The 14,496-nt window shown below is 40.5% G+C and overlaps 1 protein-coding gene across 4 annotated transcripts in view; it reads left to right on the plus strand.

Moving 5' to 3' along the window:
• The window catches only part of LOC122361024 (complement component C8 beta chain-like), a 37,555-nt gene that overhangs the window by 10,904 nt on the left and 12,155 nt on the right, over window positions 1-14,496 (plus strand). For 3 of the 4 annotated variants that reach the window (XM_043261966.1, XM_043261988.1, XM_043261973.1), the window contains exons 3-14: window positions 1,224-1,363; window positions 2,068-2,166; window positions 3,449-3,580; window positions 3,667-3,786; window positions 6,549-6,587; window positions 8,193-8,258; window positions 9,633-9,692; window positions 10,834-10,890; window positions 11,731-11,830; window positions 11,943-12,485; window positions 12,569-12,678; window positions 12,774-12,877. In XM_043261966.1, coding sequence (XP_043117901.1) covers window positions 1,224-1,363; window positions 2,068-2,166; window positions 3,449-3,580; window positions 3,667-3,786; window positions 6,549-6,587; window positions 8,193-8,258; window positions 9,633-9,692; window positions 10,834-10,890; window positions 11,731-11,830; window positions 11,943-12,485; window positions 12,569-12,678; window positions 12,774-12,877 — 1,570 coding nt within the window. The remainder of the gene's footprint in view (window positions 1-1,223; window positions 1,364-2,067; window positions 2,167-3,448; window positions 3,581-3,666; window positions 3,787-6,548; window positions 6,588-8,192; window positions 8,259-9,632; window positions 9,693-10,833; window positions 10,891-11,730; window positions 11,831-11,942; window positions 12,486-12,568; window positions 12,679-12,773; window positions 12,878-14,496) is intronic. The other variant, XM_043261979.1, reaches the window with a different exon arrangement.

Below are 14,496 nucleotides of genomic sequence, written 5' to 3' on the forward strand. Positions count from 1 at the left end.
GGTAATGCTGAAATTAAATCAGACATTAGAAGTCGTTGACTTTTTATTTTCTTTTTTTCTGCTAGTTAAGCGGCACCTTTTAATAAACAAACTAATGAACGAAGATAATTTCTCAAAGACATAGTTTCATATTTGCACACCCTAACTAGCTTCATAATAAACCATACTGTATGTTCTGCATTAAATATGAGGCGTATCTGGCCATTTGTCTCTCGGGGGTTGAAAGGTCAACGAGTTTCTGTGTCAGGACTCCAAAATCTAAACAGCCTCCTGACAGATCGGTTCGTCTGGAGACTCCGGTCCTCCTCCCCATATGCTGCCATCTGTCCCGCTCTCACAGAGCTCTCACACACGCTCCTCCAGGAGATTCACTGATCTACTTTCATTTCAGCGCATCCAAAACATTTACGTTGCCTTCTGAGACTAGAGCCGAGATGTGGCTCTGTCGGTTTTCAAACCGGCTTTCCAGTGAAACGATGGAAGACTGGAAAGATCAATATTAACGATTTCTTTTGGTTTCATGACTGGGCACGATATTCACCTGCGTACGTGCTCTCGTGCTCCACTGACGGGTTTTAGTTTTACTCAAACACACATTTAATAAATAAAACAGGAATGTGTTTAGTAGAAAAGGAAGAAATTATTGTCTTCACGTTGCACGAATCTTAAAATGGTTTACCGTATAAATATCAAAAGTGTAAAGCATGACATTTTCACAGCTGCTTTATAAAAAGCATGCATTGAAATCTGTATCGATACAAACGGATAAAGCGCTACAAAAGAAGGAGGGTTTCTTTCCGCTGGTCTGAAAAGAGACCTTACGAGAAACCAAAAGCCCGAAGTGTCAGATTTGACATGTGCATAAAAAAAAAAACTGGTTGTTTTGCCCGCAGTGTCTCTCTTTAACGCAGGCACAGACGGGAGAGATGTACAGTAACTTGAGTTATGCATTTAAAGAACTGACGTTTTGTTGGCAATTTAAAATGAAAGGATTATTTTACTGCCTATTTAAAAAAAGTAACTATGCAGCATAATATAATAGACGCTATTAAAGTAACACGTCTCGACATTTCTGTGTCTTTCCTGCTCTCCCAGCAACTACAATCAAGAGCAGAAATAAAACGTGCTTCTTTATCCTTTAAATAAATTTAGTAGTAAATCAACAGTCTTCCAGCGGAGCATGCTCTGAGGGTTAACGCCTGCGTCTCGTGGTGTCCGCGCAGGTCGGGATCGCAGCGAGCAGGCCCTGATTCAGCGCTTCAGGGCCGAGGGCGTCAGTTACAAAGCCAAGCTGATTGGGATTGATGACGTGACGGCCACGCGCGGAGACAAGCTGTGCCAGGACTCCATGATGAAGCTGAAGGTAAAGAGTCCCGGAGGAAGAAGCGCGGAGCTAGGATAGCAAGGATAGCGGGTTTTATGAAAATTGCACACAAAGCTTGTGGTGTCTGCATTTGGATAGAAAAAAACTCAAACTAAATCTTGTGAATAAAAAATATTCCATGGGTAAAATATGAATTGTCCCCAGCTTGGCATATTTGAATGGGTCCTACTTTATATCAGGTGGCCTTAACTACTATGTACTTATTAATTGTTTAATGCAATGCACTTATCAATGCACTTATTATACTTTTAAAAATACCATTACATCTGCGATTACTTTCTGTAATTACATTTATAATTAAACAAGGTTGGTTTTTTTGCCGTAAGCACATAACATTAAAATTAAATGTCTCTTTATTTGTTCCACATAGCAAATAAAACACATTCGTTAAGAGGTTTGGACATTTTCTGCATGCTTCGCGCGTGTATATTGTGTTTAAGCTGCTCAGTTTTGCCTTCAGAAAGACGTTTTCAAGCGACTGTGGAACGTGCTCAGAATTTCAGCGTAGAAGAAAAGGGCGAGTGAAATGAGAACGTCTGCTTCAAAGACTTCACGCAGCTTAACGACTTTAGTCTGTCTTCAAAAATGAACGTTCAGAAGTGCTATCAAAAGTGACCTCACGAATGAGAAGAGTCGAGCAGACATGAGAACGTACCTCTACTCCCTCTGCTTCTTCTTCTCAGGGCATCGCCGCTTCAGCGCGCTCAAAGGGGAGCCACAAGCAGAGGATTTTCTTGACTGTGTCTTTTGGTGGAATCAAGATTTACGACGAGAGATCAGGGGTAAGTGCACATGTCCAGTTTTCTTCTTAGAACGCTATTTAAAGGTTACTATAATGTTTCCTGCAACATTTTACATTTCTCTCAAAGCTATAATAGCATTCATCAAGTAAGAATAGGATTCTGACGACGTTCTTTTTTTCTCAGCATTATGAGAATGTATATCAAATATTAAAAATGTTATAAGAATTCCGATCTTTTTAGTCGGGCAAAAGTAATCAGATAAAGAAAGCGTGCCTCACGCAGCTCTAGGGGCTAAATAAAGATCAAATCAATGTGTTTTTTGTAAGAAAAATATCCGTATTTAAAACATACACTTTTCTCGGACGTATGTGTTGTACGCTAGTCTCACAAGTTAGCTTAAAGGAGCAAAGGAAGCAAAGTTTCCCTAATTAAGCAAAACTAGTCTCCCATTTACTTATATCGAACATTTCGTGTGTCTAATTCATCATCGGCATTACATTTTGTTCTCTCTCTGCATTTCCGCATTTGTCACGGCTTCGCCAGCAACATTTATCGAAAGTGAGAGAAAAGTTTATATGATGCTTTGAATATAGATGTTTTTCTTACAAAAATGCATCAGATCACTACAGGAGGCCTTTATTCTTCACCTGGATTCTTCTCAAGGATGCCCTTTATTTGACTACTTTTGGACTATTGACGATGAAAAAAGCATAACACCCAGCCATTGCAATTAAAAAGACTGAAAAAACCAAACCCAAAACGCAAGCAGGGTGGCACGCTCATATTAAGAAGGTGATACACTGAACAGGACTCAGCCTATAAAGGGGAGATAATGACGTTAATTAAATGACCTGAACATGATTAACACAGGACAGAAACTAGATCACGCAGGTGACAGGGGAACCGAAAGAAACCAAACAGTGGGGTGTGACGCCTAGAGGGGGAGTATTTATTTTTCGGTGAATTACATGAACTTCATTTCTAGGAAGGTTGGGGCATTTTGGAAAACAAAGTCTCTTCAACCTTTAGTTAACTGATAAAATTACAAAGAGATTTTTATTTAATGTTATGCCTGCAACGCGCTCAAAAAAAAAAGCAAGGAAGGAAGGCATGTTTGCCGCGGTGTTACATCACCGTTCAGTTTAATTATGCCCTGATTGTTTCTGCCTAATTGTTGCAGTTTTGCAGTTGCAATGTTTGCCCTTTCTTGCACGATAAAAAACGTAAGCCATCCGACGCTGTCCAAAATTCTAATACGAGCACACTTTCTGAATAGTATGATATGAAAATGTTTACGTGACGTGCGTGGTGTGTTTCTCAGGTCTTACAGCATCACCACTCTGTACATGAAATCTCTTACATTGCCAAAGACACAAGGGACCATCGCGCCTTCGGATACGTCTGCGGGAAAAAAGGCAACCACAAATTTGTTGCGATCAAGACCAGCCATTCGGTTAGTGGTCACGGCTCTCCATATTGCTGAATTCAGACTGTTCTCATGCCAGTTAAAAGCTACAACCTTCAGTTATCATCTTGTAGGCAGAACCGGTCATACTGGACCTGCGTGACCTTTTCACCCTCGTCTATGACATCAAACAGAGGGAGGAGTCTCAGAAAAAGGCTCAGAAAGACAAGCACTGTGAACAAGCCGTCTATCAGGTAAGGCTATTTTTTTAGCATCAAATTCATGCTTATTGAATGAATTACTGCATGCTTACTGAGCCTCTCTTAACTGGACAACCCAGACTCAAGATGAAGGTGAAAGGGGATTTTAATGATGAAATATAATATATATTAGGCCTGGCACGATTAATGTATTTAAAGACCCTACACAGAATCATTGTTTCTGAATTCATTGGGGCAATGCAGCCTTACGAGTAATACAGGCAATTCCCCTCCAATCCAGAAGGAGGCAACGCAGCTCATGCAACCGTGGGTTCAAACCCAGACTGGCAGAAGAAGAAAAGTGAATGCCATAAGTTGCGCACTTAAAAATAAAGACCCCTACACAGTGACCATACATTGTTTCTGAATTCATCTCCCCAACCCGTCCTCTAACCAATACGCCTGTATAGGTCGTTTAAACAAATCCCTGAAATACAACCAATCAGAGCTTGAAATACAATTGCGCCCCTATCAGTTTGTAGTGCAGCGTGTTATAAGATGAGTTCTGTTTGTCCGAGCGTCGCCATCATGTCACCCCTGTGTTTACCTGCCTGGGTCTCAAACTTTATTTTGCCAGAAAATGTGTGTGCTCTCGTGCTAAGAGACAATGTCCTATAAACTGTGGTTTTGTAACAGGTAGTTTTAGAAAGATCCAAACTTCCTCCGTGTGGAGCTCATTCATACAGATTACACCTCCGCTAATATCTATTTAATCACCATGAGATCGATTGAAACGTCCACACACTGCCTTTAAACAAAACAGCGATGTGCAACGTGTCATTATTTTTATGGTCTGCTAGAGGCCCACTTAACGGGGCGGAAAAGGTAGGTTAATGCAAACTACCTATAAACTGTACCGAGACACGTAAGCTACTTTGCAGCTCCTATTATACTGTAACTAATACTTGTATGTATGTTCTTGGAACCGCAAAGGGAGCTGGCCACCTCCCTCTATCCTGAGTTCCTGTTTTTCCTCCCAGTGTGTAACAGGCCAGCTAGGTTTAAGGGGTGGTTAAGATGTTTAAAAGCCTGTCCAGTAAATCATTGCAGAAGCATATTGTCACACTGATTACAGAAAAATATAACGCGCGCGTGAATATAAAAAAATATCTTTTTTTCATCAAATAACATGAGATCCTCACAATTCCATAAATGTAGCAGCCCAGCGCTGTCATTTCTCACCTGAGCTTACACCACTGATCTGAATATCTAGGAACATTTAATTACAATCACTTCCTGCTTCCTGAGGGTATAACTCCTCGTGACACAGAGGCCATTCTTATCCACTGGGCTCATGGCTCCCTCCTCAGATTCAACGTGTCGTCCCCCTTAGGTAATGGGTACAAGAAAATAGCCACCCACTCTGCTGCTGGATCTGCTGTCCTCCGGCTTTGAAGGTCCCTTAACAGTAGTGTCAGGCTCCTCAAAAGCTTCACCTCAGTCCTCAGCCGCCTGGCTCCGCCCAGCGTTGCTCGCCTGTTAAAGAACTCAGCAAATGATAGCATCTCTTCACAAAGTCTCCACCTCGGTCTCCTCCTCCACCTGCAACCATCAGACGCTATATACATGCCAACAAGCTCTTGGGGCGTGCTCCTCCTCCATACCCTATAATTCCTATAATTTCCTCAGATGAGACCACTGTATTCCTTGTATGATATAGCTGGGCTCTGGCACCTCCTGCCCACTGTGAAATATCCTGGGGAGGATCCTCCTGGCTCCTCCCTGTTTCTCCAGAGGCCTGGGAACCTTCTGCCTTCTGCCTGCCCAATGCTCCTGGGGATCCGTCCTGTACCATAACCTCCTCCCACTTAAAATCTGAATGGGTCGTTTTTGGGTTGTTTTTTATACTACTGTCACCTGCTCAAAAGAATAAATAAAATGTGAAATCAAGTGGAGTGAGCTGATCGTATCTGATGTTTTAAGTCCTGTCTTTTGATGTACCTGATGTCACGTGCAAAGTTTAATTACCTCTGAAGATCTACTCTTTCCTGTGTTCATCTAATCCTGACCATTGAGACTGCTTGGCCGTGTGCCGGCGGACGATCCTCATGCTCCGCTCTGCTTCGCCCAGACCCGGCGCACTTGCGGCCACACAATCGTGATCTCTATTATACTGTAATATAATACTTAAAAAATTACATTTATACTACTGTCTGCTCAAAATAAATAAAATATCAGTTTTTGGTGCTAATAATTGTGGCACCCATGTGATTTATTTCTTAATGTGGGATTTTGTTTCCACCCCACTAATATATATATATATGTTATATAATATAAAGAACATATTTTGGGGTCTGCAATAATTTTAGGTTGTTATAATAGTTTTAGTCAAGGTCAGTTTAAAAAAGTGTAAATAGAATCTATCGCTATTTTCACATATCTTATTATTTTAGTCTAGCATCGTTCTAACTCACGTTAAAGTATGCATCTGCTAAACATTTTGCATTGAGTGTGTATAGACACAATTATATTTGGTTGTGATATGATGATTACGTGTCTGTACGTTACCTCCAAGACATTTATAATTGTTGGTTTAAAAAGTGTTAATATCACGGATATTGAGTCAAGTAATATTAGTAGTAAGCTGTGTAGTTGTATTTTTGTCTTTTGCTTTGCATCATCGTTCCCTTTTCTGTTTTCAAACATGAGAGTTGTTCATTTCAGATGATTCTCGGTTTCGTGTTTGTTTCGGTTTGCCCTAATTTCGTCTATAAAACATTACGAATGATGCCTATTTTTCTTAATGGCCGATGCAGACGATTCTGGAGGATGAGATTGATGATCCGGTGTATCAGGTGAGCAAACTCATTCACCACGAGCTTATGAACTGATGAAGTTTTACTATCATTTGACTCCATTTAAGTGTTGTTGATATTTTGTGCAGTTGATGCTCACAGACCTTCTGTTAACCATTCAGTCATTGCCAGTGTATTGATCTGCAGTCATGTTTTGTGGTTCTGTCTATATGTTCTGTGGGGAGTCATAAACGGCCCTACTTTATACCGGATGTTCTCTGATATGATGAACCCAGTGCTCTCTCGCTCACACTGAATACAGACAACTTTAACATCCAGACTCATCTCCAACTAGAAGCTCTCAAAATGTCTTGCTTTAGTTTTGTTTGAAGTAGCTTGGTTTAGTAGTTTTGGAGCTGCTGCAACGGTTTGTGATGAAAAAAAGTATTTTTACCTGTTGCAATAGTAATTTTAGTGTTATTATGCATGCAATTCTTATTACATTATGAGATTTCATTGCTCAGACGTATGCCGGCCATATATCGCATGACTTTAAAGGCTGATTTATGTTCTTTTCACATTTACACAATAATCAGTCAAAACGCATTCACACTGCAGGATCACAGATTTTTAACCTACTTAATGTCTCTTGGGCATTAGCGACGCATTGGTGTTTCTCACAGATCACATCTGCAAAAATTCACACTTAGCAACAGTTACTCATGTGAACAGGCCATGACTTGGCTTTTTTTTCAGCGTTAGCTGGGGGGAACAGGGCTTAAATTATGTGTGGGCAGCATGAATAGAGTTCTATATCAACTTACACTCATATGTACAAAGCCAGTCAAATTTTGGGATGTTTTTTTCCATTTAAAACTTCTATTTGCATAATTTTAAATTGTATTTCGGTGATGCAAAGCTGAATTTTCAGCATAATCACTTCAGTGTTCAGTGTCACATGTGCTTTTTTTCAGGATTCTTTGATAAATAAAAGGCAAAAAAAAATGGTATTTATTAAAAATAGAAACAATTTGTTAGAATATATACGTCTTTACTATTACTTAAAACAACAACAACATGAATTAAACATTCTTTCCTGAATAAAAGTATTAATTAAAAAAAAAAAAAAATTCTGACCCCAAACATTTAAATTGTATTGTATGTTTCTACTTTGAATAAATCATGTTAAATTTAGCTTTTTATTATTTATACGTTTTACAATAAAAAGTTTAATATTTTAAATCATAATAATATTTTTCATTATTACTGATATTACCCAAACCTTTGATAAGCAGTAAATTTTGTTCTAAAAATTTGGAAAAACATAAATATATATATTAGTTATGCATTAAGATTATATAGATGCAAAAACATTTGACAACAGACTTTGGCATCTTGGCATCTCCTCTGAAATTAGATATTTTTGTGAGATAACTCTTTTTTGTGAGAAGCCCCAAACAGTAACATTTTCTTACCATTATATTAAATAAAATTTAATATGAATGAGATACCTTTGCTGATTTTCTATCCAAAAAGGGTCACTCTAGGATTCTCATTTTTCTGGATAAACATAAACAATATTCAGCATTGAATGTTCGTAGTTTTGCCGCTGTCTGATTGGTTCCATACGGGGCCCTTCTCATTTTCTTTCCCAACTCCTTGTAGTACATTGTGTTTGAAGCTGGACACGAGCCCCTCCGTGGCCACCAATCAGAGGAGAGCGTTTACCAGGTACCTGCTTAAGCCACTCCCCTCTTCGCCCACACCTCTACAGTTACAGCATCAGAAAGAAAACGGAATCTAAAAATAGTCGACCTATACGATTATCTCCCCGAATTGTGAGCTTAAAAATACAGAACTCAAGTATATATAAATACCTACAATACAGTGAGGAAAAAAAAAGTATTTGATCCCCTGCTGATTTTTCATGTTTGCCCTCCGATAAAGAAACGAGAAGAACAATTACAAATTGATTTGCATTTTATTTGACTCTGTGCCAAAACCCTTTTTGCAATCACAGGGGTCAGACGTTTCCTGTAGAACACATCTCACAAGGGATTTTATCCCTCTCCTCTTTGCAGATCCTCTCCAGGTCATAAAGCTTTCGATGCTGATGATTGGCAACTTGAACGTTCAGCTCCCTCCACAGTATTTTCATGGGATTAGGATCTGGACACTGTTTAGACTTCTCCAGGACCTTAATGTGGTCTTCTTGAGACACTTGCCTTGGCCAGTTGTGGGTCATTGTCATGCTTGAACACCAATCCATGACATATTTTCAATGCCCTGCTTTACATGGCCCCGTCCGTCATCCCTTTGATCCTTTATCTTTAGTGTTAAAACACCCCCAAAGCATGTGTTTCTCCTCCACGTTTGACGGTGGGGATGGTGTTGTTGGAGTCGTAGGCAGCATTCCTCCTCCTCTAAACATGCAGAGTTTAGTTGATGCCGAAGAGCTGGATTTTGGTCTCATCTGACCACAACACTTTCAGCCAGTTCTCCTCTGAATCATTCAGATGTTTCTTGAGCAGGGGGACCTGCAGGATTTCAGTCCTTTGTGGCGTGTTATCAATAGTTTTCTTGTTGACTATGGTCCCAGCTGCCTTGAGATCCTGTGTAGTTCTTGGGTGATTCCTCCCCGTTCTCATGATCATTGAAACTTGAGGCGATATCTTACACGGAGCCCCAGACCGAGGCAGAGTGAGGTTTTTTTTTGGGTCTTGTGTCCCATTCCAGTCTTGAGTAGGTCTACAATCTTATCCCTGACATCCTGACAGCTCTTTAGACTTGGCCATGGTGGAGAGTTTGGAGTCTGACCGTTTCCTTGGACAGGTGTCTTTTCTACTGGTGTCTTTTTTCTACTCCCTTTTAAGAAAGTGCTCCTAATCTCAGCTCATGCTGATTGACAGGGGATCAAATACTTATTTGACTCATTAAAATGCTAATAAATTCGTAACATTTGTTGTTGTTAATCTCTTTTTTTTGTAGGCAAAGGTTCAAAATCAGCAGGGGATCAGATTTTTTTTTCCTTTCCCAGGGCACATAGAATGAAATTACTCAAACATAGCATTAGTCTTGTGTTCTTAACTTGCTTATAATTTTTAGGTCCCCACAAGTCAGCAGAAAGACGGGATCTATGATGTTCCAAAACACCATCTTATGACTGTAGGTTCTCTCATGTCTCAAACATTCGCTTAACTTTACCTTAAACAAACCTCTCAATGTTCTTCCCCTGTCTTGATTTAGAAAACGTAAAGTTTTTTGAATTCCAAAGCAAATTGAAAGCGATCAATCTACTGAAAACATTTTTTTGGTTGTTCATGCTACAAATCGTTCAGTTTTATATGACATTATTATACAAGAGAAACAAATGAGGGGGAAATCAAACAGAGATTTGTTTTGGGAGTTCACCTCTAGTATGTACTGCATGGGTTTACACGGTTAACGTGACTTTGCAATGCATTCATTCTTTTTCAACCAAAACAAATAAAGATTGGATTACAATTACTACAATGGTGGAAATTTTCAAAATGATGTCTACCTTAAATTTCCAGAGCTTATTATTTATAACAACATTACTACATATAAAAAGCAAAGAAACAAAAAACATTGCAGATCGGCATGCACTGCAAAACCCCAAACACATCTATAGAAGTCAAAACACAACGCTGTTTTCACCACAGTGAATCCATGTTAGATGATTGTTATCAGTCCATTTCACAGAGTGTTATTGCTTGTCTGTTCATTCAGTCGGAGCCTATCGAGTGCTTGGAGCTTTACTCACATAAATATAAGTCTCCCTTCTGCAATGTTTGCTCACACGTGCCAAACATTGATGTTGCCTGAATCTACGAACACCTGATCTTCTGGTCTTCTGGTGTGATTTGCTAGCTTTGCTATAGAACATGACTGTTGTGTTGCCATTCATTTTCGTTTTGCATCTACATTGGGTTCTGGATAAATGGTCATGCATTTTAGTTACCATCCATGTCACTGCTTGTACTTTTTGTTTTGCTTTATTAATGTTCATCGACTGATTCCCTTCACTTGTTAGTGTAATTGACATGCCATTATGTCTTCATCTGATAACCACTATAGCACGTGTAGTAGCCAAGTACTGTATTTCCACTATTGAAGCATAAATTCATTGCTGGGCCAGCTGTTAGATCAATAACTATTCCACTGTGGGCTGCTTCGCTCAGTAAACAATGAAAAAAACAATCAGAGATCATGTTCATATAATCTGTGTTGAAGAATGTCTTCCAGTATTATATCTTCTTTATATTCCTCCCTGACTGTCTTGCAGAATATAAACCAGTTTGATATTTTCGGTGACATGGCAACCCCCCCAGACATCCTTTCTGTAAGTAAACCTCAAGATGAACGATCACACATGTGCTTAGTCTCCCTTTTAATGCAAACTATTTAAATGACATACCCTAATATTACTCAACTTAGGTTCGGTTTAAAAGACGTTAAATATATAATATATAAAACACAATTTTTTTTATAATTTGTAACAGAGGTATTACAATTTAAAGATGGTTTATGAGGACACTGCCTGTGCCTGTAATTCAAAAGAGCTAAGGGTGTTTTTTTCTGAAAATCTTATAAGGGGTAGGTTTAGGTGTATGGTTTGTTTAGGACAATAGCACATACAGTTTGTACAGTATAAAAACCATTATGCCTTTGGAGAGTCCCCATAAACCACAAAAAACAATATGTGTGTGTATGTGCATGTTTTTATCTGTAAAGTTTGTATACTGTTATAGATCAGTACTTAAATATATTTGCATTGCATTATTGACTGTGTATTGTATAGTTACAATATATGTGTTGTTGATTTTTTTCAGCAAATAGGCTGAATCCAATAATTGTTTTAAAGCAAATTTATTTACTGTTTATCTGCTCTCAGGCCAAACTGGCCTTAAACCAAAAGTATCCGTAGCCATTTATAATGGAAACCACTTCATTTTAATCCCAAACAAAGGTGATACACACACATTTAGCATGAGCAATTGAAATTTTATTGCATATATTCATTTTTAGCAAAACAGAATGGTCTGACTTTATTCTGCATGAAACAGAGCTTGCACAAATCAAACACAAGTTTCAAGTCAAAAAAGCAAAAACTGTCCTTAACTGGGTCCAATTTATTTCTGGTCAGACAGTAATCTTTATTATTTCTACAATGTCATCACAGATGCCAGCATCGCCAGCTACCACACTGGATCCTGGAAGGAGGAGACGTCAGCACCGTCCTGAACTCTTCACTCATTTTAGCCCACCAGCTGTGCCCTCAGGTAACATACAGCAACTGCCTGAGAGCTTCTGCAACATTTAATCAAAGTTCTCATTATTACAATTGATGCTATTAATAAAACCTATTGTCACTCGATGTTTGCCATTCCTCAGGCTATATGACCATGGGTGCTATCCAGGCTGCTCACTGGACCCAACAGTCGTTTGCTACCCAAGCCGCTCCAATGGCATTTGGTGTCCAGGGACCATTGCAGGTGGCCCAGATGCTCCCTGGAGGCCAGCCTGTGATTTGGGGTCAGGCTAACCTCTTCCACTCTCCAGCCACTGGCCAGCAGCAATGGGCGTTCGTACCAGCCCAGACAGTTGGCATGGGGGCGCATCCGATTCCAGCCGCAGTGCTTCAGGGTCTGGTTCCCGTCACTGCCATGCGCCCGCACTCCTGTGAACCTCCCGAGACTTCGTCAAACATTGTGAGCCCTCAGCACTGTGTAGAAACTACCCTACGGGAAAGTGGGTCCAAGGACGCGCTAAACACGGACACACAGGAGGAAACAATAGCTGTTCAAATTTGCACAAGTGAACATGATGCTGCGCAGTCCTCTGGGAAACAGGAGATGGACTGCTGTGGCGAGCTTGATGTTTCACAGCTGAGATTGACTTCAGAGTCATCAGTATCACCATCCCCAACTGATTCTTGTGAGCTTAAAACACTTCAACCAAAGATTGAGGTTTATCATATGACAGGCGTCATTCACATTCATTTAATTCCCTTTCCACAGGTGCTACTCCTGGTCCGGAGCAGGAAACCATGTCCCTAGCAGCTGCCCCCTCAATAGAGCCATTGCTTTTGACTACAAGAGAAAGCTTAGACAGTGTCCCAGAAGCTTTGGTAATGGTTGTGTGTCATAGCTATATGGATGTGATTTGTCTATTGCTAAAGTCTTTCAGTGTTTCACCAATAATGCTATTCTCTATGTCTTAAAGGAGGCATGTGCTCAAACTATCAGCACTGATGAGATATCACCAGATTGTCAGAGAAACCCGCCAGACTCTTCACAGCTGGATGTCCAAAGACAGATGTCTTCTGGGTTGGTTTTCTTTCTTCCTCACTTTCGTCTTCAAGATTATAAATCAGGGGTTTCTCAGTTCTGTTTTTGGTAGGGCCACTGTCTTGCAGAGTTTTGGTTTAGTCCTAATTAAATGCACAAGTCTGTTGGGGCAGGTTGGAGCTAAACTCTGCAGGACACTGGTCCCTCAGAAGCAGGACTGGAACCAATACTACTGTACATCACACCATATGTTGCATGCCACGACTTCAACTTCAGCAGTAGTACAACGAGTGTAGGCTACTAGTTTCACAAATTCAACATTCTGTTCTTGTTGCTAAAGATAATTCATCAGTAAAGCCTGGAATAATCCCAAAGCAGCACCTCAGTTCAGTTCTGGTTGCAGCATCAGTGGTATGGTAGCGGCAGAGTGTAAAAGACTGGCACTAACATCCCTGGGTGCAGATCGGGTGACTGAGTGCCTGCGGTGTCCCCAGAAGGAGTGTGAAAAGATAATTTAGTGTGTCAGATCTAAAATTCAGCTATATTGGCAACCTGACAAACTAAGTCTGTCTAGTGTATTGCAGCATCCAAAGGCCACTCTATGGAAAACCATAAGCCCAGAAAGCTAGGGTCTAATGGAAGTTTTCTGTAGAGCACTGGTTAAACACTCCCAGCTTACCAGCCACATTGGGGTTTCTCTGATACTCCCTCATAGGCACATCATGCAAGAATTCTTTTCCAGCTGTTAGAAAGTCCGTCTTGAGGATGTTGAGCAGTCCTTGTTGTTGATGTCCATAAAGTAGCTTGTACGAAGAAAACCCACCAGAGGCTTTCAGGACCTACCGCACCCTACATAATAGAGGTCCCAGCCATTTGCCCCAGTCCTGAGTGAAACTGAGCGATGGACTACAAGACTGATTGTTCCCTTGATATTGTGTGGCTGTTCTGGTCACCACCGATGGCAGACATCATTGAGCTGCTAGGCCATTATAAATGTCTAACTGTTGTCCCCCAGCTTTACTGACTGGAAAGGCCGGCTTAGGGTCTAGTTGACCCGCTTAAGGTTGTCTTAATCCAGGAGGTTCTGCACAGGTAGATTTTGTGCTGCTGCTTGACCTTTGGCCATCTGCCACCAAGGGAGCAACTTGCCTCTGTTTTCTCTTCAAAGAGATTCATGCCTGTCTCCGTTTCATCCTGTCGACACATCTTGGTGAGTGGCACATAAGGAACAATGAACACTGTGTCTGGAGCCCAGCCCTCTTGGGCCTTAGGAGCAGTGCTCATCTTGCTTCATCCTCAAGTCTATAAGGGCCTGTTGTGTTTTGTGAAGACAGAGTACACTCTTAACCCTCTCAGCAAGGAATGAAGACTCCATAGCGCTGAACCTATCCCCCCATGTTACTGCATTGTAGCAAAGTATAAATCAGGATTCCTCGATGCCTTTCCAATGCCTTAGCTTCAATGCCTTAGCTTAGAGTTTAGCTCCAATCTTAATCGAACACACTTGAATAAGCTCATCATGGCCTTCAGGATTCCTAGAAAATCACAGGTAATCGAATTTGATCAAGGTTTGAGGTAAACTATGCAGGGCAGTGGCCTTTTGGGTCCAGATTTGAGGAATCCTGCTCTAAGTTGTGGGATGGACAGGTCATTGGAGA

Source organism: Puntigrus tetrazona, chromosome 2 (genome assembly GCF_018831695.1).
Source record: "Puntigrus tetrazona isolate hp1 chromosome 2, ASM1883169v1, whole genome shotgun sequence".
Lineage (NCBI taxonomy): Eukaryota > Metazoa > Chordata > Actinopteri > Cypriniformes > Cyprinidae > Puntigrus > Puntigrus tetrazona.